Source organism: Anser anser, assembly GCF_964211835.1.
Source record: "Anser anser genome assembly, chromosome: 4".
Lineage (NCBI taxonomy): Eukaryota > Metazoa > Chordata > Aves > Anseriformes > Anatidae > Anser > Anser anser.
This window is the reverse complement of record NC_139724.1, coordinates 51,458,759-51,481,242: the sequence shown is the minus strand read 5'-3', so window position 1 is coordinate 51,481,242 and position 22,484 is coordinate 51,458,759. Positions and strand designations below refer to the sequence as shown.

General features: G+C 35.3%; 1 protein-coding gene across 13 annotated transcripts in view; it reads right to left on the bottom strand.

Moving 5' to 3' along the window:
• The window catches only part of FRYL (FRY like transcription coactivator), a 170,334-nt gene that overhangs the window by 53,567 nt on the left and 94,283 nt on the right, over positions 1-22,484 (bottom strand). For 8 of the 13 annotated variants that reach the window (XM_083835651.1, XM_083835662.1, XM_083835658.1 and 5 more), the window contains 18 exons: positions 21,428-21,529; positions 18,359-18,403; positions 15,344-15,447; positions 14,619-14,727; positions 12,133-12,219; positions 11,333-11,504; positions 10,535-10,667; positions 10,184-10,291; positions 8,128-8,365; positions 7,304-7,489; positions 7,128-7,214; positions 6,021-6,289; positions 5,430-5,625; positions 3,848-3,972; positions 2,389-2,446; positions 1,245-1,336; positions 785-957; positions 180-340 (listed from right to left, as the gene is read on the bottom strand). In XM_083835651.1, coding sequence (XP_083691777.1) covers positions 180-340; positions 785-957; positions 1,245-1,336; positions 2,389-2,446; positions 3,848-3,972; positions 5,430-5,625; positions 6,021-6,289; positions 7,128-7,214; positions 7,304-7,489; positions 8,128-8,365; positions 10,184-10,291; positions 10,535-10,667; positions 11,333-11,504; positions 12,133-12,219; positions 14,619-14,727; positions 15,344-15,447; positions 18,359-18,403; positions 21,428-21,529 — 2,445 coding nt within the window. The remainder of the gene's footprint in view (positions 1-179; positions 341-784; positions 958-1,244; positions 1,337-2,388; positions 2,447-3,847; positions 3,973-5,429; positions 5,626-6,020; positions 6,290-7,127; positions 7,215-7,303; positions 7,490-8,127; positions 8,366-10,183; positions 10,292-10,534; positions 10,668-11,332; positions 11,505-12,132; positions 12,220-14,618; positions 14,728-15,343; positions 15,448-18,358; positions 18,404-21,427; positions 21,530-22,484) is intronic. The other 5 variants (XM_083835663.1, XM_083835652.1, XM_083835653.1 and 2 more) reach the window with 1 other exon arrangement.

Here is a 22,484-nt window from a genome sequence, read left to right as displayed (position 1 = left end):
TTACAGTATGGAAAAAGCTAAGCAGTCAACAACAGGCAAGTAGGTAGAACAGTGAAAGAATTAAGTCATAAATGACAACAAGGATGTGAAAACCACCCCCAAAAAGCCCAAATGTTAAATTTGCATTAACAAAATCAAAATGGGAATCTACTTCCAAAATTTATGAATTGCTAAATTACCTTTAATGCACAGTATTGGTGTCTTTTTATTTGCATGTTCCTATCACTGTATCTGTCCAGGGGAGTAAACATGATACTAAAAGGACCTGCCCAATGACTGAACAACATAAATAGACTGTGGCGTAGACTTTGCTGTGGAAAGACACTCCTTCTCTGGTGGACTGTAAGAAGAGCACACACAGTTAGACGCACTTTTTTGCTACTGTTTTAGAATAATTGTTTGGGTCTGATTTTACTTTTTGCACTTTAATATAAAAGGAAAAATTAAAGACATACTATTTCAGTAGCATACTAGCTGGATGTAGCTTCATTATAGTCCTGTTGAATGACACTGACGTACAAAAACAAGCTGCTTACTAGTCTAAAAAATTTAAATGCACTGTCAACCAACAGGACTTCTGCTAAATGAGAAAATTACTTGTATCCTTCTGTAACAGTACCAAACATCCCTCCTAAAAACTCAGATTGCTGAAGTTGCACTCAAAACTGGTGGTCTAAAATATTTTTACGCAAGTATTCTGAAAATTCAGAAGGGTTTTTTGTTGCTTTTTTAAAAAATAAAATAAAATCACTTTATCAGAATATATTATGATGTTTTTACATACCTGGAACATTTTGAATGATATTTGCCACTAAGGCACTAAAATGGCATCGAATATCTTTCAATGTATCAGAATCCTTTTCATTTTCTGCTTCTAGGAGTTGTCTCGTTAGATCAACGTACTCAAGTAAAGTGTTGTTGAGGGAATGTGTTTCATTATCAAGGCCACCACTTGCACTTAAAAATTAAAAAAAAGTAATCAAGCAGTATGATAAATTTTATATATACGTATATTTTTAAGGAATACAATCTTTACTTTTATTTATTTAAAAGAAGTAAAACATTATCATTGCAAACACTGAATTAAAAGTAGTTTATTCATCCAGCTTCTGTTATTAGCATAACAGTATATTCTTGTGTATTAAAACTCACTGAAGAATTTTGCATGCTTGTTATATTGGGTCATAAGAATATTAGTAACTTAATTCAGAAGCACAATGTCTTCTCATCAGTGCTGCCCCTACCTGTGACTAATGACACCAGCATCTGCCAACAGTTCAAATATTCGTACTAGTTGTACTCGTAAAATATCTCGACGCCTGCGTCGTTTCATGTTCTATTCAATGAGGAAACACAGAATTAGATAAGTGGAGAAAAAAAATAAAACTGAAAACATAAAACTGCATGGCATATAAAAGCATTATTATATTTCTACTAAACTGGCATCAGTTATCTGGGGTATCAAACTTCTAATATAGGTTACCAAAATTACTAACAATTTTACTGGACCAGACAGTAAACAAAAGCTATCCCTGTTGTAACTGCAAGATATACTTGGTTTACCATCACACATATTATCAAAATAATACACTTTTTATTTTATCACTCTCCCGTCAGAAAGCGAGACATAAAACAATGAACTGAAGTACAAACACCAATCTTCCTACATACTTGCATGCAAGACTAAGAAAACACACTATAGCCCAGTAACATTTTGAAACAAAAATGGTGTTTCTTCCCATTACCTGTACTTAATTACAAATTTATTACTAATAAGAATATTAGCAATAAATACTAAGAATATTTAAGACAAGTAAGAACAGTTACCACAAAAAATATTGAGTAACCATCTCATTGCATATTATTTCTATGGATACATACAGAGGCTTCTAAACCTTACTGTAAAACATGCTCTCCATTAGAAAATTTTTAGTCATACCAGTCAGACAGGTGAGCTTACAGCCATTTTTGTTTTAAAGAACTAAATAAAGCTGGTAGACAGTAGAATTCAATCCTATGTCTTAGGTACCACTAATTGCAGGCATATTACTGAAAATATAATGTAAAACATTAAAAACAATATAAAAAAGAAGTAAAACTATGCTGAGGTAACAGGAATTAAAAGAATATGGAAAAGGTTATAGTCATTTTTTACTCATTTGAAACAAAACTGTCCTTATACAGGAATAATACAGAACACACACACACACACAAAAAAATGAAACACTTCTAATGTAAACACCTCAAAACAATTTTTTAAAGTAATGTTTCACTTTGTTACCTGGTATAGTGACAGTTTTTAGGTGCAGAAGTTAAACAACATAACTAACATTTATTTACTACCATTTGTGAGAAGATAGATAGAACTGCGTGAAAATATTCAATTACCTCTGGCCTTCTTTCAAGTGCTTCCTTAATTATAGGATGTAATTCTTCTATTAGTTCCCTGAATTAAAATAAAAGAATTAAAAGGATAATAACAATCATTAAATTCACATCTCAACTAAAAGATGTTTCACAGCAACTAGTGTTAAAATTTCACTTAAAACACCCTTAGGTTTTCTTTCTTTACCTGTAGCTTTCTGAAATAAATCAGTATTTAAAAAGAGATGTTTCTGAGAAACAGATTTTCCTAATTTAAAGACAGACCAAGGACACCAAATGGATGTCTCAATAATTATCACTAAATTTTCATTTACCAAGTATTATGGCATATTTCTATCAGAGATGACTTTCATTCATTTGCACATTCAGGGTTTAACAAAGGCTGATGTTGCAAACAGATACTATTAGGAAAAAAAAAGATGTTGGCAGCTTATCATACTATGTTCCTTCAGTTGTCATGATGCATTTAGTTGTTAATAAACATTGCTTCTCTAAGGTCGATTAACAATATGCTGACAGACTAGTCAGATTAGTCTCTATGAAAAATGAAAAGCACCATGTTTTGATGCTGTGGTTACATTCCCAATTTGTTCTGAAGCTCCAGTCTTTATTATTACTCATTTCCTTCTGCCAAACTGCAGCTATCTCATGACTCTAAGAAGGAGGACAAAGGAAGGGGAAAGAGATCAGTAGATACGAGATACATGCAGACAAGGTAAAAGCTTGGATAAAGCTTACTGATTTTACTTTGATAATCAGTACGGTACTAACTACCTCCACCACTTTAGATTTGCTGGAGCATGATCCACATTTTTTCTACTTTCTGTGCTGTTCTAATTTAGACATAACAAAAGCATAATCCTCTTTTCATGGTACATGACTGACTCCTCTGCCACACCATTCAAGGTCCTCCTTCAGGAAATGCATCACAGTCTTGGGAAAGTTGCACAAATTTTTGTGGTCTGCTCAATTATAAGAGACTTAAGTGTGGTTATGGATAGTTTCATACTTTCTTTCAGACTACAAAAAAAAGAATTTGGAAGATATTTTTTTTTGGTGGTAAAACATACTAAAGGATCAACTTTCAGTGGAGAGCACAAGACACCTAGACAAATTTATGTGATTACTAACAGAAAACAAAAGAAAAAGAATATTCTAGCAGGTTTAAGTGGTGTTATCAATAATGATTTTAGTAACTCTCAACATGATTAACATTTCAAATGTTAATAGTCCATAGTCTGTTCTTTCATAAGGAAGCCTTAAACATCAATAAAGGCATAAAATAATAAAGTTAGTTCAACCTCTTGTAATCATTGTCACACAACTAAGTGCTAGAAAAGACAGTGATAATCCATTTTCACAGATTTTTAATACTTAAAAAAGCTGCATTTTTTTTTTCTGTGCTCTATTTCCCTAACTTCGTAATCAATTAGCATAAAAACAGATGAAACACAGCAATTACCTAAAAGCTCCTGGGTTGGTCCTGCCAAGTCCCAGTACAAGGGATTCTGTAATTTCCATGCTCTCAGAGCGCATCATCGGAACTATGTGCTTAAACAAGGAAGAAGGGGATGGAATGCCAATGATCTAAGAAGAAAACCAGAATGAAACAGAATGAAGCAGTTACCTGACACTTAGGTGGTGACATTAAAACATGCTGTAATTACAGATTCTTCTCACAATAAACACTGATTTGAACTATTCGTGATAAAAATAAAGTTTTTGATCTTTGACACGCACAACAAATTTCTAAAATAGTACAAAAAGCACATCCTCTCTCTACTGTGATCAAGAGGGCTGAAGATAATTGTGAAGGCCTCAGAAAAATCAGTATTTAACTACCCTAGTCTTTACTGTTTTTTCACTTAATTTACAAACCTCTGGGGGAGATCTCTTCCCATCTGTTTGGTACCCACTGAGGCTCTCTACTGAGTACATAACAGAGCTGAAATAAGATTATTACTAGATCGGTTCTTCTCCAAGAAGTGCTGGGAATGCAGCTAAACAAAATCTTCACAGTCGGCTGAGAAGCACAGTATCAGAGATCTTTGTGATATTCCATGAGTTTGAAAATCAAATGTATAATGTGACCTGTAGGGTTACGTGGCTAGCTTTGGACAACATGTTTCTGAGGCTCTTCCATGCTTATCTTGAAGACGTTCTGACTATAGGCATGTTTCTCTTTTCAGGGAAAATCTTTAATGGGAATTTTGTTACCTCTCCAATTCCCACTTGCATATTAATTTACGAGGAGAGCCTACAATCATCATGCAAGATCTTTTGGTTCTTTAAAAGAAAAAGTAAACCTGTTGAAATGATGATGATGACTTGTATGTTTAATGTATCTGGCCTCCTTAAGAAAAGGAAGTGGACTGCAGGTGTCCCCCTCCTTCTGCCCTCAAAGAGAATAAAGTTTCGGTCTGCAGTTTCTCAGATTTAAGGGAAGGATCTTGGTAACAAACAACCGGAATAGGCTGCTTCTGCCAAAAACTTGCTGCTCAATCCATGCGTTATCTTCACTTCTACTCTATCTTCTACAGGAAGCCAAAATGAGAAAAACAAAAAGCAACAAACAACCAAACTGAATCTGCAGGTGATATGAAGTAATGCAGACAGAAAACTGTCTGTGGTTTGGAAAAATATAACAAGATACATCATGCCTGAACAGATCACTGCCTCAGTTAGTGGTATGAGAGGTTACTTGCTCAGAATTACTGAGGTGTACTGACAGAGAAAAAAAAAAGAACAGAAAACAAAACATTTCCTCATTATCACCAGATAAGACTTTGAGACTGGGTTTGGATTTTCATTACATGATTAGATTTTGCTTGAAAAAACATAGGCAAAAAAGTCTCTACAGCACCAAGCGGGAGAAGTGAACTGAAACACTATCCTAAACAAATGAAAGACAAGTGTATCCCAAAATATGTTTTCAGATTAATTACACAAGCTTTTAAGAATCATGATAATTATACGTCTTGCGTATTTCTCCTTCAAATAACATGTAGTTAGAGGTATTTATAGTAAGCATTAGAAGAACCTACTCTTGAATCAATGCTATAACCACTGTCAGGAGTAGACGCCAGCGTCTCAGGAGGGGAACATCTCACAGAGCCAGTGGAAGTGGAAGAGTTTGAAGAAGATGCTGCACTGCAGCAAAGAATCAGGTAGTTTCTCCAGAGCCCAATGTAGGAGTCACTGCTTGTAGTAGTATTCACTTTCTTTGCATTGATAGGGCTGCTATTTAAAAAAACAAAAACAACACCTCAATACAGTAAAAAAAAAAAAAAAAAAGAAAAAAAAAGCTTACCAGGTTTCATTTTGTTTCTGCATTGAATTTATTTTAAAATTACATATATGTCCTTGTTTCCACAACTGTTAACATGGTAAACTCTGAACAAATTATTCAGAATAGACCTGTACATCAATAACATATAATAGTCAAACTTGTTGAACTACAATATTGCCAAACGCATGAATTAATCTTTACAGCAGATAATTTTTCTTCCAAATACAACTGCTTCAACTTTTTGTTACAAAAAGCTGAATTAAACCCATAGAAAATACTAGCAGTGCACGTTATCTCATTGAAACATAATAGCATTACAATGATGATAAATCAAAAATGAGCTTACTTTATATCCACTTGTGGAGACAGCAGATGGAGTCTGGTATAAGCAAATGTCCAAGCATAGCTTACAGCTGTTGGGCAGTGTTTTGGAAGATTTTCCTGTTTCATAAAACTTGAAAGGCTTATAATCCATGGATCTAGGCCTTGAGTCACATGTGCAAATATCCATATATGCGATGGACTGACCACATCAAACTGGTGGCTGATTGGGGAGGAACTCCAGTCAGCCAAAGTTTGTAAATCTATTGAACTGGGACAGTAGAGTAAAGTAGTCTGTGTGTATTTGGGAAAAAAAAAAAAAGAAAAAAAAAGAGAACAAGAAAAAATTATATCCGTGCATATTAAGTAACATTCTTTCATTGTTGAATACCTAATAAAATCTTAAGTGTCAAAAGCATACTTGTGCATACATAAAGACACATTACTTAATTAAATTTAATTCATATTGTTTTAGAGAAGTTCCTAATATGGCCAATGACAGAAATACACTGCTTGGAAAGGAACTGGATATTAGGTAATCGTAAATTATAAAAAAAGCTTTTTGACTCATGATTCTTCCAAAAGATTCTAGACTCTTAAAGGCTTACTACTGAATTCCAATTCATTTCCTAATCCCAAACACAGAAAAGCTTCTCTTTGATACTTAAGATTTAAAGATAAATATATAATAAGGAATTCAGCTGTTATTTATTGATACTTATGGCTCTCATCATGGATAAAGGACACACTGCTTGTTAGACACTATATAGCTGCAGAAAAAGTCATTGGCCTTTCCTTCCAATAACTTGTGATCTGTGAGTCAAGTGGAAAAAAAAACAGACACAGACAAAGGTATGTGTGTGTGTCTGTGTGGTGGTGGACACATTATTGATGAGAAAATGTACAATGATGTCATCAGCTTCACAACATTTCTCAATTTTTTTGAGACCCTGGGAGGGCTTTTTTTTTTTAATGCATCTTTTTTTTTTAAAAAAAAAAAAGGTAATAAATAGCTGACAAAATTAGTCTGAATGTAATGACACTGATTTAAAATACATACCATTTATTTGGGACAAACAGATTTAGAAAAATACATCACCTTACATCCAAACTAACACGAAACCTCTCCTACCTGATCAGCCCCAGTAAGATGTATGAAACTCTCCAGGATAGAAGCACTTAGTCTGTCCATTACGTCTATAGCCAACTCATCATCACTCTACAAAATACAAAGCATAAAGAACTCAAAGTCAAGAAAAACACTACCCTTTCATTAAGGAGTTAAATGAATATGTCATCAGCTCTTACCTTAGAAATTTCTAAAAGTGTAAACAAGGCCCTTATTTCTCTAAGCACACTGACTGCTAATCTTCTGGTTGCAGGCCTTGTGCTGCAAAGAATGACCAAAGCGAAGCCTTCCACCACATGAAATACATTGGAATAAAGGGTCCTCTCCAGAGGAAGGGTATGGGCAGCCCCGTTGGATACACCACGCTAAGAAATAGATCACGGAAGTTAAACAATTTAAGAAAAAAGTAAACACGGCCAAGTTATAGTTCCTTTATTAGCACTTACAGAATTAATTAAAAGGTATTTAGGTCTTGTTTGGATACTAGTCATATTCTACATTATGAGAATGACATTATATCAGCTACTTGGTATTTTTTTTGTCTCTCTCTGAATTGAGTCCAAACAAATACCACGAGAAAGTCTTTCTTATTTCACTTCCTTACATGAATTAGGTGGTGAAGGCAAAATTAAAAATAAGGAAATCACTCTCTCTTAATACCATATAAAATTATTTGAACCCCTTCTATTTCTTACTAAAAAGTGGTGCTTTTTCTCTAGGTCCACTGTTAAACACTGCTGTTTAATGTATTTCCAGTCCCGCGCATTGACTTTTGATGTAAAGAAAAATGTGGCAATGAATTAGTGTTTAGAGACTACATAGTAATATTATACTAAATTTTTCTGCAAAAATGTTTATTTAAAATAATAGGTCTAAAAATGTTCATGCACTGTAAGAAAGTAAACTGATTTTTTATTATTTAACTGAAACAATAAAGCATACTAATAAAATTGTATGGAGATTAAAATATATTTAAATACCAAAGGACCTTATTTAAAAATACCTGAGAATCTTGGGTTTTATTGTGGATTTGGGCTGCTTGTTTCCACTGATTTATGAGCTGCACTAACATTTTTACTGCATTGTCAAGAAGCGTTGGATGGACATCAGTCACTTCACGCACAATAAAATATACAAATCCTGAAAGAACATCTTCCCGCCAATCTGGAAAATCAAGCATTAATGCTTGGAGAGTATTGAAAGCCAAGGCACGAAGTTCTTCATCCATATGAATTGTCAGCCTGTTTAGAAAAAATACCAGTATCATCACCCTAGATTTGCATATTTTTAACAAGCCTTTACAAATTAAAGTTTGGTGTTAACTCTACTTTCTTTACTGTACAATGTAGACTACTTCCACAAAGATGCATCTCTGCACTGTATACACCAGAAATTGGCTACTAATAGAAGATCCTGCTACCAATACAGTAAAATAACACAAGAGTTCATAAAACTGAATATGAACATGCAATTTTCAAGACTGATCAAATTTTTCAGATGTGCACAGGTCTGGGGCCCCCAGCAAAGGAAGGATGTTGATCTGTTAGAAAAGGTCGAGAGGAGGGCCATGAAATTGATCAGAGGGCTGAAGCACCCCTCCTATGAAGAAAGGCTGAGAGACCTGGGGATGTTCAGACTAAAAAGAGAAGGCTCCGGGGAGACCTTATTGCTACTTTTTAGTACTTAAAGGGGGCTTATAAAAAAGATGGAGAGCAACTTCTTGCTCAGTCAGATAATGATTGGACATGGGGTGGGGTGGTTTTAAACTAAAAGAGGGGAGATTTAGATTAGAGATTAGAAGGAAATTCTCAACTCAGAGGGTGGTGAGGCACTGGAAGAGGTTGCCCAGAGAAGCTGTGGAAGCCCCATCCCTGGAGGTGTTCCAGACCAGGCAGGATGAGGCCCTGGGCAACCTGGTCTGGTGGGTGGCATCCCTGCCTATGGCAGCGAGGTTGGAACTAGATGGTCCTTAAGATCCCTTCAGACCTGGGACATTCTATGATATTAGCATGCATCTGAGCAATCACCTTAGCACTCACTGTGCAGGTACCTTGTGATGTATGGTTTGTTTTCTTCAAATTAAAATCCAAAAGAACAGATTATTTTTGGAGATAAAGCAGCTTGAGATTGGATATGAGTAAAAGCTCACAAAAAAAAAAAACACATCACATTTGCATATACAGTTTAGAACTCTACCATAACTCAGCCTGTTATGGTAGAAGAAACTTATCCAGTACTGTGTTATTAATACTTCTTGTCTTCTATGCCACTTTTGATATTGAAGAAAAAAGTGTTATAAAAACCTTCTTCTTGCACATCATTACTAAAGTTCATATACATATAACTCAATATACTATATACAAATGAGTTTGTAATTTCAAAACTAAAAGCTATTCTGTATTCCTACACCAAGACCTTTCCTACATTAAAAATAAAGAAAAAATAAAAGGAAGTTTTATTGCTCTAGTAATAAGCAAAGACTGCCTGTATGTACCACAACTACATATTCTTACTGAATGCTCAGATTACCCACTCGCAAACCCCTGGTCACCCATTTATCTCAACTACTTATCAGTAGTGATAAGGCACATTCAATTTCAAATGAGATAAGAGATGGAAGAACATGCATAGTGTTCTATGCAAAATGCAAAAAGGAAGCAGGTTACGCAGAGAGCATGAAAAGAAGTCTCCCATTAGTGTTTGTCTCATATTTTGGTAATGTCAGATAAGCACGCCTTTACAATAATTTGCAGTTTTATCAATAGGAGAAAAAATGACAGTAGTAACAAAATGATAAAACAAGTGTAAAAAATAAAACAATAGAAATACCTACTTTCCAGAAGTTTATCTCTAAAAACAAGTGCAAGATCTTCCAAGTTAAATTTACCCTCCTGCTCCTCTAGCCAGTAATACCTGATCAACTGCTGAGGTAGAACAATAGGAGGAATAGATTCTGTATGCAGTGGACTCGCACTTTATATTGCACTGACAAACTCTCTGTTATACAAATAGCTTTTAAAAAGAAGCATTCACTACGAGCAGAATTTCATTTCCCTTACCTTGCAAGCAATTCAATGAGGTCAGTCCTGCTCATGCCATCTGGAATCAGTCTTGGGATAGCAGCAACACAAGTTCTGAACAAATCGATCTTAGGTTTTCTTTCACCCCTACAAAACCAGTTTATAACCAACAAAACAACAGGAAAATCTACGTCAGTATACCACAAACATTTTCAATCTTATGTCAAAACTAAAAAAACAACTGAAAGTTTTTAGCATTAACTAATGAAATTAGCCTTAATTTAATATTCAAGTAAAAAGCCAACATGTGTAATGTATTAATGATGGCCTCTGAAACCACATACATATAATTTAACTATGACAATGAAAATACCGTAATTTTATACATACGTAATCATGTCTTCAGGTTCTTTATTGGACATCTGCACACTAGTCATGCACATGGGTCTTCCAACTTCTTTGTCCAAATGCCTAAGAATGCTGTCCAGCGCTTTTCTGACTTGAGGATAGTATATTGACATTCCTGAAATGGCAAAGAGTTCCGATAACCTCTTTCACTATTTCATGTTCTCATTTAATTTTTACATTTTTATTAAAATATCTGCCACATTCAGCTTGGGACAAATTTCTTATTGTACAGAAGATGACATGAAACACACTTTAAGTATCAAAAGAAAAAAAAAGCATATTAAATGAGCAGTAGGAGGCATTGTATGAATGTAGAAATTTCTTTCAGGAAGAACATAAACATGGAAATAATCATTAGTTGCTTTTTTCCGTTCTGAGCATTTTAGTTCTAGGTTGAAACAGTCCCTTAGAGACAACTACCTCATCTGCAGAAGATCAACAGAGCAAAGGGATCAAAAATGTCTTACTCCACTTCAGCTGTGTTTTGAGACATTCTAGAGTGCCATCAAGGGAACAAAAATTGCCACGCTAATTACCACAGTAATTGCACTCAGTCTTCTATGTGCTAATTTGGCTGTGCAAAACATATTTTAAAAAAGCCAAGGATCCTTTTATATACACTAGAAGTTCAATATTGCGTAGCAGCCCTCTCTAAAGAATCATGTTAAAACATACTACCATTACATTCTCGCTAAGAATTAAAATAAATACAGAAATGAAGTTACGCAGATGTGCTCTTTGAGAATAACTGAGAACTTACCACAAAAGACTATAACATACCTATAACTTTTGCTTCCTCATCTGTCAGAGTTTTATTAAGAAAGATTTTCTTCACACGCAGAGTATTTCCTGAGGGAAGAACAACTCCTGTTGTTGGCATTGGTGGTTCACCATCTTTCTGCTGCAGACTATCTGCTATGACAAGGAAGACTCTGAGGCCTATATTCATTCTCTACAAAAGCAGCCAAGGGAAGAAAAAGGAAGTAAAAAACAGAAGGAATTATAACATTAAAATTACACAGATGAGACAAACGCAATTTGCATTTTCCCTTTTTAAGCAAACAGTATTAGTAGGACAGACGTTATTTAAAATGTTACATATTAGGATAACGAAAGTATCAAGAATAAAATTTAAGCCTCAAGTGCCTCCCCATAACTCTGATTCCAGTTAACTGAATTGGCATGGACAAATATACTGGATGTTTTACAGTACACAGAACTAAAGGACTCAATATGAATATTGAGAATGATACACTGAAGACAGGCATTGTCTCATCTACTAAACTGGGTCCTGAACTATAAGAAGCCATTAGGACTTCCCTGAAAAAAAGGCTTTTTGGTTATACTGTAAGAAATACTCACAAATACTGAATTTATAGTTGAAATGAGTCTAAACTGCAGTAGTTATTAGCTTACTAACCAGAAATGAAACACCAATTGTATGCAACTGCAATTACTTTCGTTTTATCCCCTTTTGATATTTCAAGCTTTCAAAACAGCTTGAAAATAGCTAACCACACTCCCAAAAATTTGCCCCAACACTCTGTTCTCAGTGCATGCAAGGAATAAGCTTATTTTACCTCTGGATTAATAGTAAAGGTTTTAGGTGATTTTCCAACACTAAGAAGATCAAATATTATTTCTTTCATTGCAAAATCCAAACGTTCCTATAAAGGAAAAAAGACTGATATGATCATCTTGTTTCTGTTAGTATGCATAGTTTAATTTATGCTTCATTGGTACCGGGTATTATGTCTTAAAAGTTTTTAAAAAAATAATAAAAAAATCCCTCCAATTTATTCTTATGAATTAATACTCCTTTTAAAATATAGTACAGTTCAACAGTCTTTAATATAATACATTAAACAAAAACCCAAAATACATCATGGTAACATTATCAGACTGGTAAAAGCCCACATGAGTTAGGAAATGGATCAAATAAGGTTGCCTTTGCAACCTCAGATTAGCCCCTTTTTGCATTATGATTCAGGTTTTCTTTGAATGGTTATATACTATGTTTACATGCAGTTTCAATCCATTTCAATTCAAGAGATGCCAACTGAAAAAACTGTATAAAATTGACATATCAATTTTTTGTTGTTATTATTATTTTTTAATGAATTTGGTTCAATCCTTGAAGTTCAGAAATGTACCACATATGCTAGAAAGAAAAATAAAACAACCCAGTCTGATATATAAGACAATTGAACATTCCCTTGAAAAGTACATTTTATTCCTGCTTCTGTTAGGTAGCTCGTACAGCTGATGACAGTTGAGTTAGTTAAATAAAGTTTTCACAGTAGGTTACTAATTACATCTACTTCAGCCTGAGAATGCCTGATTTCAGTCCCTGGGATCTCATTAGTGTAAGTGCTAAGTTGAAAACCCTGGTTGTCTTACAAAATTTTATCTAGTTTGGAAGAAACCTGCACCAAAAAACAGGAACTTCAGCATTTACTTTCTGCTGAACTTCAGGTCTCCAGCTGTTTAACACGTGAAAAAAAAACATACCAAACACTTAAAAGCATTCAGAAACTAGAATGAGAGGGGCAACAGGAGAATTCACCATGAAATCGTGTACTCAGAACAGAAACTTTTGGTAATAAGGTAAATAAAGTATAGGCTTTTACAGTAAGGCTGAAGCAACGAACATCTACTAATTAAGAGCACTCTATTTCACTTTCTGGATTTTCTCTGAATTTTACAGCAAAACAATGTTGAACAGGACTAATAAGAAGCATCTTGACTTTCCCAATAATCTGTTCCAGTTTCATTTTATACCCAGTTCATTCACTAGCCTCCTGTTGAAATTTGGGTATGTGCCCATTGACTCCAACAATTAGCTTTTCTGTCTAGGCAGTACCCATTATCCCATCCAACAGCTTCCAGTTCCTACTCGTTTTTCAAGGTCTTTATCCCAATGTATCTTCCCAATTTCAATTCAGCTTTATTTTTTGCTTCCTTCTTTCTCCATTTAAGTCAGTTTGTTTAATATTCTTTCTGTTGCAAACCATGCAGTAAGGAAACAGAAGACAGATGGTCTTTCTTTGGTCCCAGGTGCCGTGGCGCACATCAGTATGACACACAGAAATCATGAGAGATTTTAGGGAAGAGTTTTGTTTAGTTTCTGAAGCAAGTAGCCAAAACACAGATCAGATGGAAACTCTAAATTTAAATCACAAAACCCCAGTCTCTACTGAGAGCTTGCAATGTTTTTTTTCAGACACTTATGAGTTCTTTAACGTTCTTAAATTTCATGATACTCAAGAAGTCAAACAATTTTTTCAGCTCATCCCCTGACACAGTTGAGCCATCTTATTTTAAAAAATTGCTGCACAACTCTGCTCACGTTGAACATGTTTCTTGAAATAAGCTGAACTGTACTGAAAGGCTTAAAGATTTGATAATTAAGAAGAGGAACCCTAGCAAACAAATACAGATTGTGATGTGTGTTGTGATGTGTGTTTTTTCTGTGTGAACAGCAGCAGATCATTTTGGAAGCTGAAGCACAGACAAGCTATCTATAAGATGGGAAAACTTAATCTATAAGGTTATAGATGAGTAAGTATTGTATCCTGAGAGATCACATCCTGCATACTAGGACAGCAGAAGCACCCAAAATAATACCAATCATAATGCAATACAAACTACAAACTAATGCAAACACTGCATACTTTTCTTGTCTATAGAAACTAAACTCCACGCTAAATAATAGTATCTGGATATTACTGTTCAGATGCTATTCCATTATAATATATTTATAAGAGACAAATAGTACTTATATTATTGTATTATATATATGTACACATGCCCAAGGCACAGCAATACAAATGTAAATACTAATCATAATATTCATAAACAAGTTACTGAAGCTTAGGGAAAATAGTTTTGTGACTAGTAGAAATGAATTAGTCATTCCATTCTTTACATATATTTGGGGAAGTTTTATTCAATATATAAAACCGTTATAATGCAGTACAAATATTTAAAAAAATAACCTTTAATTTATATTTCTTCCAAATAATGTTCATACTATTCTCATACCTCTACCTAGACATATTCTTACCTGAGCAATGAACTGAATAATCTTCACAAATATATTCAGAGGTGTGTCTCGTGGGACCACACTACGTGATCCTTTTGGAAAAAGTGCTGATACAATGCTCATGAGACGACTACAAGAATTGAAAAATAAATATAAGTAGTCAAAACATTGTTTTAAAAGTTAACTTTTTCTAATAGCATAGATGTTACAATTCAAACCTAGAAGGAGTGTGAGAGTTTCTACTACATAACACAGAAGCATATGACAGGTACAGCCCTCCGTTGTCGCAGGGAACACTATAATGGGTTCATTTATAAAGTGACTAAGATCCTACCTTGTAATTCCTCCTGTAGGAGGAAGAGCAAAATTTGAATGACTATTCCAAATTCTCATTACACTAATTATTAAATCCAAATCTTATCATTTCTGGACTATACTTAGTGATGGTCACTTCACACCCTAGTTGTTCTAGTACCATTATTGCCTTTTAACTAAATTTCCCATTTCTTATCTCTCCATTCAATTCTGTCATCACATATATAAAAAGACAACTGCAGATTGTCTTCCTTCTCCTGTTCAAACTAAACAGGTTTTCTTGGTTTTCTCTGTTAAGATGTAGTCTTTGTTTCCCTATTTACCCAACAAGCCCATCCCCAAGGTGGCTTCAAGATCTTTTTTAATGTCACTAGGAAAACAAAACAAAACAAAACCAGCATAATTTACAATCCCTTGCACAATGAACTTACCTTTGAGTTACAGTGTTGCTTTCACATTTTATTCTAATAACATAAACCCACAATAACCTATACAAAGATTCCAGTGCAACTCGGGACATTTTGGGATCTTTATTCTGTAAAATAAATGAAAAATACAGTTACTGTTATTTGCAAGACATTCAGAAAATTCTACTATTAATTACTCTTCTGACTTTTGAGGATATTTTTTGTAACAATGAAAGCTGCTGTATTTAATACTGACTACGTGTTTTAATGTGTATCCATAAAACCAACTTTATATCACATATTTCCAATACTATTTAAATATTTAACCAATAACTTGAGATTATTTTATAAGTCTCTCACTCTGAAAGCAAAGCATTAACTAACAAGCAGCAATTTCTTGAGATGAATAACAAGAGTGTACTGCCTGAAAGAACTTCATTAGAAAGCCATCGGGTAATGGATGCCTACTTTATGGCAAACTTATACTTTGTCTAAAACATGGGAATAGCTGCTTTGGATCAGGCACAAAGTCCATTTAAGTCCAGTATTCAGTTCACGACAGCAGACAGTAGCAGGTGCAGAAGAAAAAGAGTGCAGAGCAAGCATTACTGAATTATGTGTTGTATGAAGTTCTTTTTTGTCCAAAAGCTATTTCTAGGAGCTTAGCTTTGCTCCTCCTAGCTCTTAGGTTGTACAAAACAGTGAGTGACCGTAATGCTTGTCATACCAGCTCCAGCAGTCCCTTTTCCAGCTGAGGATTCTGACTGCATTTATAATCTTGAAGTATTCAATAGGACTCTTGGAATTGGCTTATATTAGCCAATATTGGCTCGTATTAGCTTACGAGCAGAATAAATTACTCCCAGTTGACACCTTTTAGGCATTGTCTCAGTTAAGAAAAAAAAAAACAATTCTTCCCCATATCTAGCTAAGTCTTGTTTCAAGGCACATTTCTGCCTGATGGCTTGAACCAACTAATTTCACGTTTGTGTGGCCTCAACCACAAGCCAATGAATCAGAACAGCACTGCTACACTGTCCTCCTGGGACAAGTAGAGTGCAATCTCACAACGGGTGTAAGTGGATCTAAGACACAGTACCATGGGAAAAGGATGTTGTCATCTTTGTTTCCTCCTCAGCAGGCCCACTGCCCCCTCTGCATTGACTCAAGCAGTAAGAAAGTCCAGCTCACATCAGTAAGCTAATTCAAGTCATTTCATGGCTCTACCTGTGCAACAGCCTATCCAAAGAGAGTAACTTGGATGGCTTTAACACGGGTGGGTCAGGACTGTTGGTTTTGGCAGTAGCTTACTTCAAGAAAGAAAAAATGCCCATCACAAAATCGCAGAGGCCACAGTGGGCCTTCACAGACAACATATGTGATTGTTTATCAGAATATCAGAATTAGTCTAAGACAGTGATAACGCTGGTCTACCCTTCTTTTCGCATACATCAGTGGGTTCCTACCATCACCCTTGAATTACGGCATGTGCAACTAGGCAGCGGGTAAACACAGGAAGGTGATATAAACAAAATCTAAACAGTGTAAAAGTGCACCTGCTCCTGGTTAATATTCAGACAGGTGAGGTTTTACTACCCAGTTAATGTACCAGCACCGCTATTGCAAGGAAGCAGCAAATGCTCGCTCAAAACTGTAGGAGAGGGAGAGATTGTGATAGTTTTGATTTCAATCAACCTAAACTATCAAAACCCAATGACGCTATTACTTATCTAATCTACAGGCCAACAGTTCTTGGTGTTTGAAGTAGTATTATGAATTCATCGGCACATACATTATCAAAATCCAAAATGCAGTCTCTACAACTTTTATTAATTGTAACCTACTTGAGTGATGCTCTGGTTTTCTTATATCTGGTATTCCAAAGGGGAGATTAACTTAGAGGTCCAAAAGAAAACCAAAATTAAAGTGTTTTTTTTTCTTCTTTTTTTTAAGTGGAACAATATTATAAATACAGCAGTACTTTTAATTTCTTAAGCATTGAAAAATTCCATTATGTCTTCCTATAAATAGGAACAAAACAAGCTAGAAGAAAATGACTTTTTTGGTCTAATTATAGCACACTTCTTGTATACCTGCTCTTAGCATGTCAGTATTTCCTTTTCTCTTTGAGACTGCTGCATCTAGAGTTCAGTATATATGCCTATATAATCCCCCAACCTGCCTGTATTTCAGCCCATTTAGCTGATGCATGATAAATTTACAAGCACTCTGGTTTTTGTTTATTTGTTTTCTTCCCCAAACACAGTTCTGTTTCACATCCTAAAACTCGTAAAATGGATAAATTATATCAGCAGACTATGGAATACACTTTCAAGAACTGTATCTCTGTTACAAAACAAAATCAGAGCAAATCTACAATGGTCTTACATGACACATTAAGACGAGTCAATGAAACATATCTCAGTGAAGGCAAGGAACAAAATAGCATTTTTTCCATGTTAGTCAAATGTAGTCACTTACTGAAGAAAGTACTTTTTAATACTGATGTTAAACTTTTCTTCTGTTCTGAACTAAAACAATTTCTACTTTTTAAAACCTGCAAAACCAACAGTGTAAAAGTCTTTCAAGTTAGTGCACTGCAAGTTGTTATAATAAATCAGTTTCACATTTTTTAATTGTGAAAATGTTTTCAAGTTTGCTCGCATGCAAAACATTTTTTGGAATAAATTAACAGAAAATAATATATGTACATCTGAATAGGTAATTTACTACCAGTGGAAACATGCATTGCTGTTCAAGGAAACCAGCTGTGACATTGATATTCAACCTTACAAGGACACATTTTCACCCTCTAGGACAAACTGATATTATTTTCTGATCTTTCTCCTTTACTCTCTACCAAGAAAAAAAAGATCTTTGAAACATTAGTTATTCTTTGTCCTATGGCTTCTTAACAGTACTTCAAGCATTTTTACAGAGAAAGGAAAGCACAAAATACAGTGATTAACATAAAAAAAACACATTATTTACATGAGACAAAGCAATGTTTCACTGAGTTGTAACAACATATTAACTCACCTGCAGTGTTTCTATTTGTTTTCTGATACTGTTGTTAGATGGCATCTAAATAAAGCAACGTGAGACAGCAAAACATAACAAACATGAGAATGGGAGGCACATGCATGTTAGATGAAAAAAGCACAAAAACAACAGATAGCTGTACAGTAAGGACTCTATTCAGTAGAAATACTATAGTGGCAAAAAACTTTCCTCCAGCTTTCAAGGTTTTGTGGTAACAGATGCTAAGTTTAAACTAACCAAAAACTCTTCTACCAAACAGTGGTGCAGAATGATAGACACTTTTCCCTTCCACTTCAGCAGCTTTCCTATATGTTCCTTCCTCTCCCCATAAGAAGTGGTAAGGATACCATTGCTCATCTCCATTCAAGAATCAGTTTTCACAGATTCACTGAATGGCCGAGGTTGGAAGGGACCTCTAAAGATCATCCAGTCCAACCTCTCACTGAGCAAGATCACCTAGAGCACGTTGCGCAGGATGGCATCCAGGCAGGTTTTGAATATCTCCAGAGAAAGAGACTTCACAACCTCTCTGGGCAACCTGTTCCAGTGCTCCGTCACCCTCACAGTAAAGAAGTGCCCTCTCCTATTCGGCCAGAACTTCCTGTGCTTCAGTTTGTGTCCAAAACTGAACTTTCTGGCAAATCTGCTAAGATTACCTTATCTAAATACTGGTTAGAAAAGTAGGCAAAACATTTTTACAATACTGACCAGTGTCACCATCTGTTACACTTCAGTGTGTGAAGAAACACTCTGCTGAGCTCAAAGCTACGATGACAACCCAGCTACTAAACGGGTCAAGGCCATCTATGCGTACTCCAAGGGTACTCCCTTTGGTAGACTCCAGGTCTAAACCAGCTCTTACTACTAACTTAACTGCTATTTGCGTTGGTCCACACCCGGACGTAATAATCCTTCCTCATAGCAGTAATACCAAGAATGAAAAAGGGAAACAAAAACAACCAACCATCCTAACAAAAATCATAGCCTGCCTTCTTTAAGAAAAGCTAGGATGTTTTCTCTGCAGACTAAGTCTGCTTTAAGGATAACTAGAAGCAGTACGTGCTGAAACCACGTGCAAATGGCTTATAAGGACAATAAATCTTGCTAGTACTGGATCAGGATTCAGATGACAATGTATCTACAGTTGTCAAATGAAATAACTGCACTGAAATACGGCAGGATAAGGTAGGCTGTGACCACAGCATGCATTGGTTACTACGGAGGAACTGCCAACGTGCGAGCTTTCACCTCACAGCAAATGGGAGATCAGTGGCAAGCTTAATTCCCTGCCACTGGAGTGTGGCCACACAGCATCCATTGCTAGGCAAAAGTTTGCACTTGGCCGTCAGCAGGGAATAAGCTGAGCACCACGAATCCATGGCCTACGTCACCTCTTGCTACTGGGCCTATGCTCTTCATAAGAGTGTTCCTGTGACAGAGTCTAGGTCCTGGCATTGCTGCAGCCCTCAATTTGTCAGGTATCCCTCCATGTGTTAAGGCTGGATGAAACTTATTAGTAAATTAAAGCATTTCCAATAACTCTCAATGTTACTTTATTAAATAGCATCAAAGACACTAGAGATGATGGGTTTGGAAACCTTGTGCGTTTTATATATTTAAGTAACTGCAAATAAAATAACTTTGGTCACTAGGAGATCAGGAAATAAAATGGGGAAAGGGAAATCTAAAAGACCAAACTGCTGTGAAATTCAGATTTACAAATTAATGAGATTACTTATTACAGATTGCATGCATTTAATTAGCTTCAGAAACAAAGGAACACATTCATTCACAAGACACAGGAGGACAGTTGGGGTGGATTTTTGAAGATTAACCTCAAGCTAGGCAACCCCCCACCCCACCCCAAAAAAAAGAAAAAAGTATTTGGTGGACCAGATTAAATCAAGCCATTAAAATATCCTATCTCATTGATGGCACAGAATCAAGACACTGAAAATTCTGAGTTGCAGAAATTCACATATAAAATTTCTGCTGAATAGAGCCTTACAGTAAATGTGTTAAGCTGTTAGTGGTTAACAAAACTAAGTAAAATATAAAATGCATGCTCAGGAACTACCAGTTGAACTCACTGGCATTTATACTTATAATACATCCATTATCAGCAATGGATATTAAGCCAGAAAAATGCAGCTCCTAGACTGTAAGATTTTTTTAAAAGCTTTTAAAAACAAAGGAAGCCTCCACAAGCAAAATAAACAGCAAAATAAATAATAATAATAAAAAAGCAAACAAGGCAAACATTGCAAAAGAACTGCCAATGTTAGATGAAAAATATACAAAAACCCAACAAGCAACAGAAAAGTGTGAAAGATGTCATGAAAACAAAATTACTCTTGAAAAAGCAATCCAAGCAGCTACGCCTGTTCCCTCAGACTACATGCTGGTTTACATATATTCCTAATAAGCTTCGGAACTGTCACTCATACCTAACCAGAATGAATATTGTGGATCAAAGAAAGTATTAAAATCATCAAAATCAATACATCAGGCAAAATCATGAACTATGTTAATCAAAATTAAGGAGAGAAAGTGTACAATTAATACTATAAGAAATTCACAGAAACAAATCCCTGATTTCTAAGCACCACAATCTCTGCGTTTTGTCATTCATAGTACGTTTACAATGCTATCAAATCAAGCCACAAGTTAAAAGACACTGTAATTTTTATTTGGATACCTATCAGAGGCTGTATGTATTATTTCTTTTCTGGAGTACAGATTTACTTTCTATTCCTTCAGTAAGTGAAGAGGTGAGACAAATTTTTTTCTCACATGTAATCTTCACATGCAGAATTACAGTTTGTACTTCCTCTAGCATAAAATTGCATTTATCAGCAGATATCTCTGCAGATATCTATTTCCAGCATTATATAAAATCATAAGAATTTTAGTACTAATGGAAACAATTAACTGTTTTTAAAAAATTACAGTGTCCTTTTAAAAACAGCCAAATATTTGTTGTTTATTTGGCACTAGAACAGTGACAACATATTGGAATAAATACTACCGATTTGCAACAGTTTCTGATTTGAAAAGAATTCTTACCTTTAGATGTGACAAACAGTTCTGCAGGAAAACGTGCCAGTTATTTAAAAAAAACTGTTTCTGACTGACACACAACAGGCAGGTGATCAATGGATACAAAGCCTACGAGTAGGGGGGAAAAAGAATTGATCAAATTGCTCTTCACATACCTCCCAAGTCTTGTACATCGAGAATGAGACACAGTTCATTCTTGTCTCAGGTTCTCACAGCAACTAGGACTGGTCTCCAGTTTAGCACTGTGCCATAGCCTTTCTTTCCCCTGCACTAGGACATGCCTGCCAGCCCGGACTGGCTGGTATAAGCTAAGTGCTGCACAGCTCATGGTATTAGCACAGGGTCAGGGCAATGGGACTACGGCGGAACTCATCTCCTAGCAAGGCCTGATCTCAAACAAAGACTGCTGGCAGACCTCACCCTTCTTACAATATTTGCTCTTTCCCTGTAATCAGATCATTCATTTCATGGGGTCTTAAGTGCTGGGAGATGGAACTACCTTTAAGGGGGGGGGGGGGGGTGGAACAAAACAATCAACTCAGTTGATTACGATGCAGACTTAAGGTTGTCAGAAATTTTACTGCTCCTCAAAGTCTATTTTTATTAAGTAACAAAACCTGTCTAATAAAATCTGTGAATATGCAAACTAGGGCGATTTTGATTTGCTTTATTTACATAAGATATGTTTAAATACCAGATTTTTAAGAAATACAAGATGGTGATTAATACCAGATCTGACTGCAGATTACCTTTTTGTGGAATAAAAATTATAGAAAGAAGACAAGTAGGTAACTTGTAATATTGATGTAGAAAAGCTTCTGAATTCATAAATAGAACTGTGAATCCTAACATCAACTATTTTATTCTTATATAATGAGTTTAACCATATACAATAATGTATGCTGTATATGCTGAAAAAAACCAAAGTATACCAGGAAGGGAGAAAACAGGCAGAATAGGGCTACTAACAGGCTCTATTTTGCTGGAAAAGTCCTGCATGCTGCTTCTATCTTTTAATTAAACATGATTTAAATATACAGACTCCCTGAACGTAAGTTCTTAT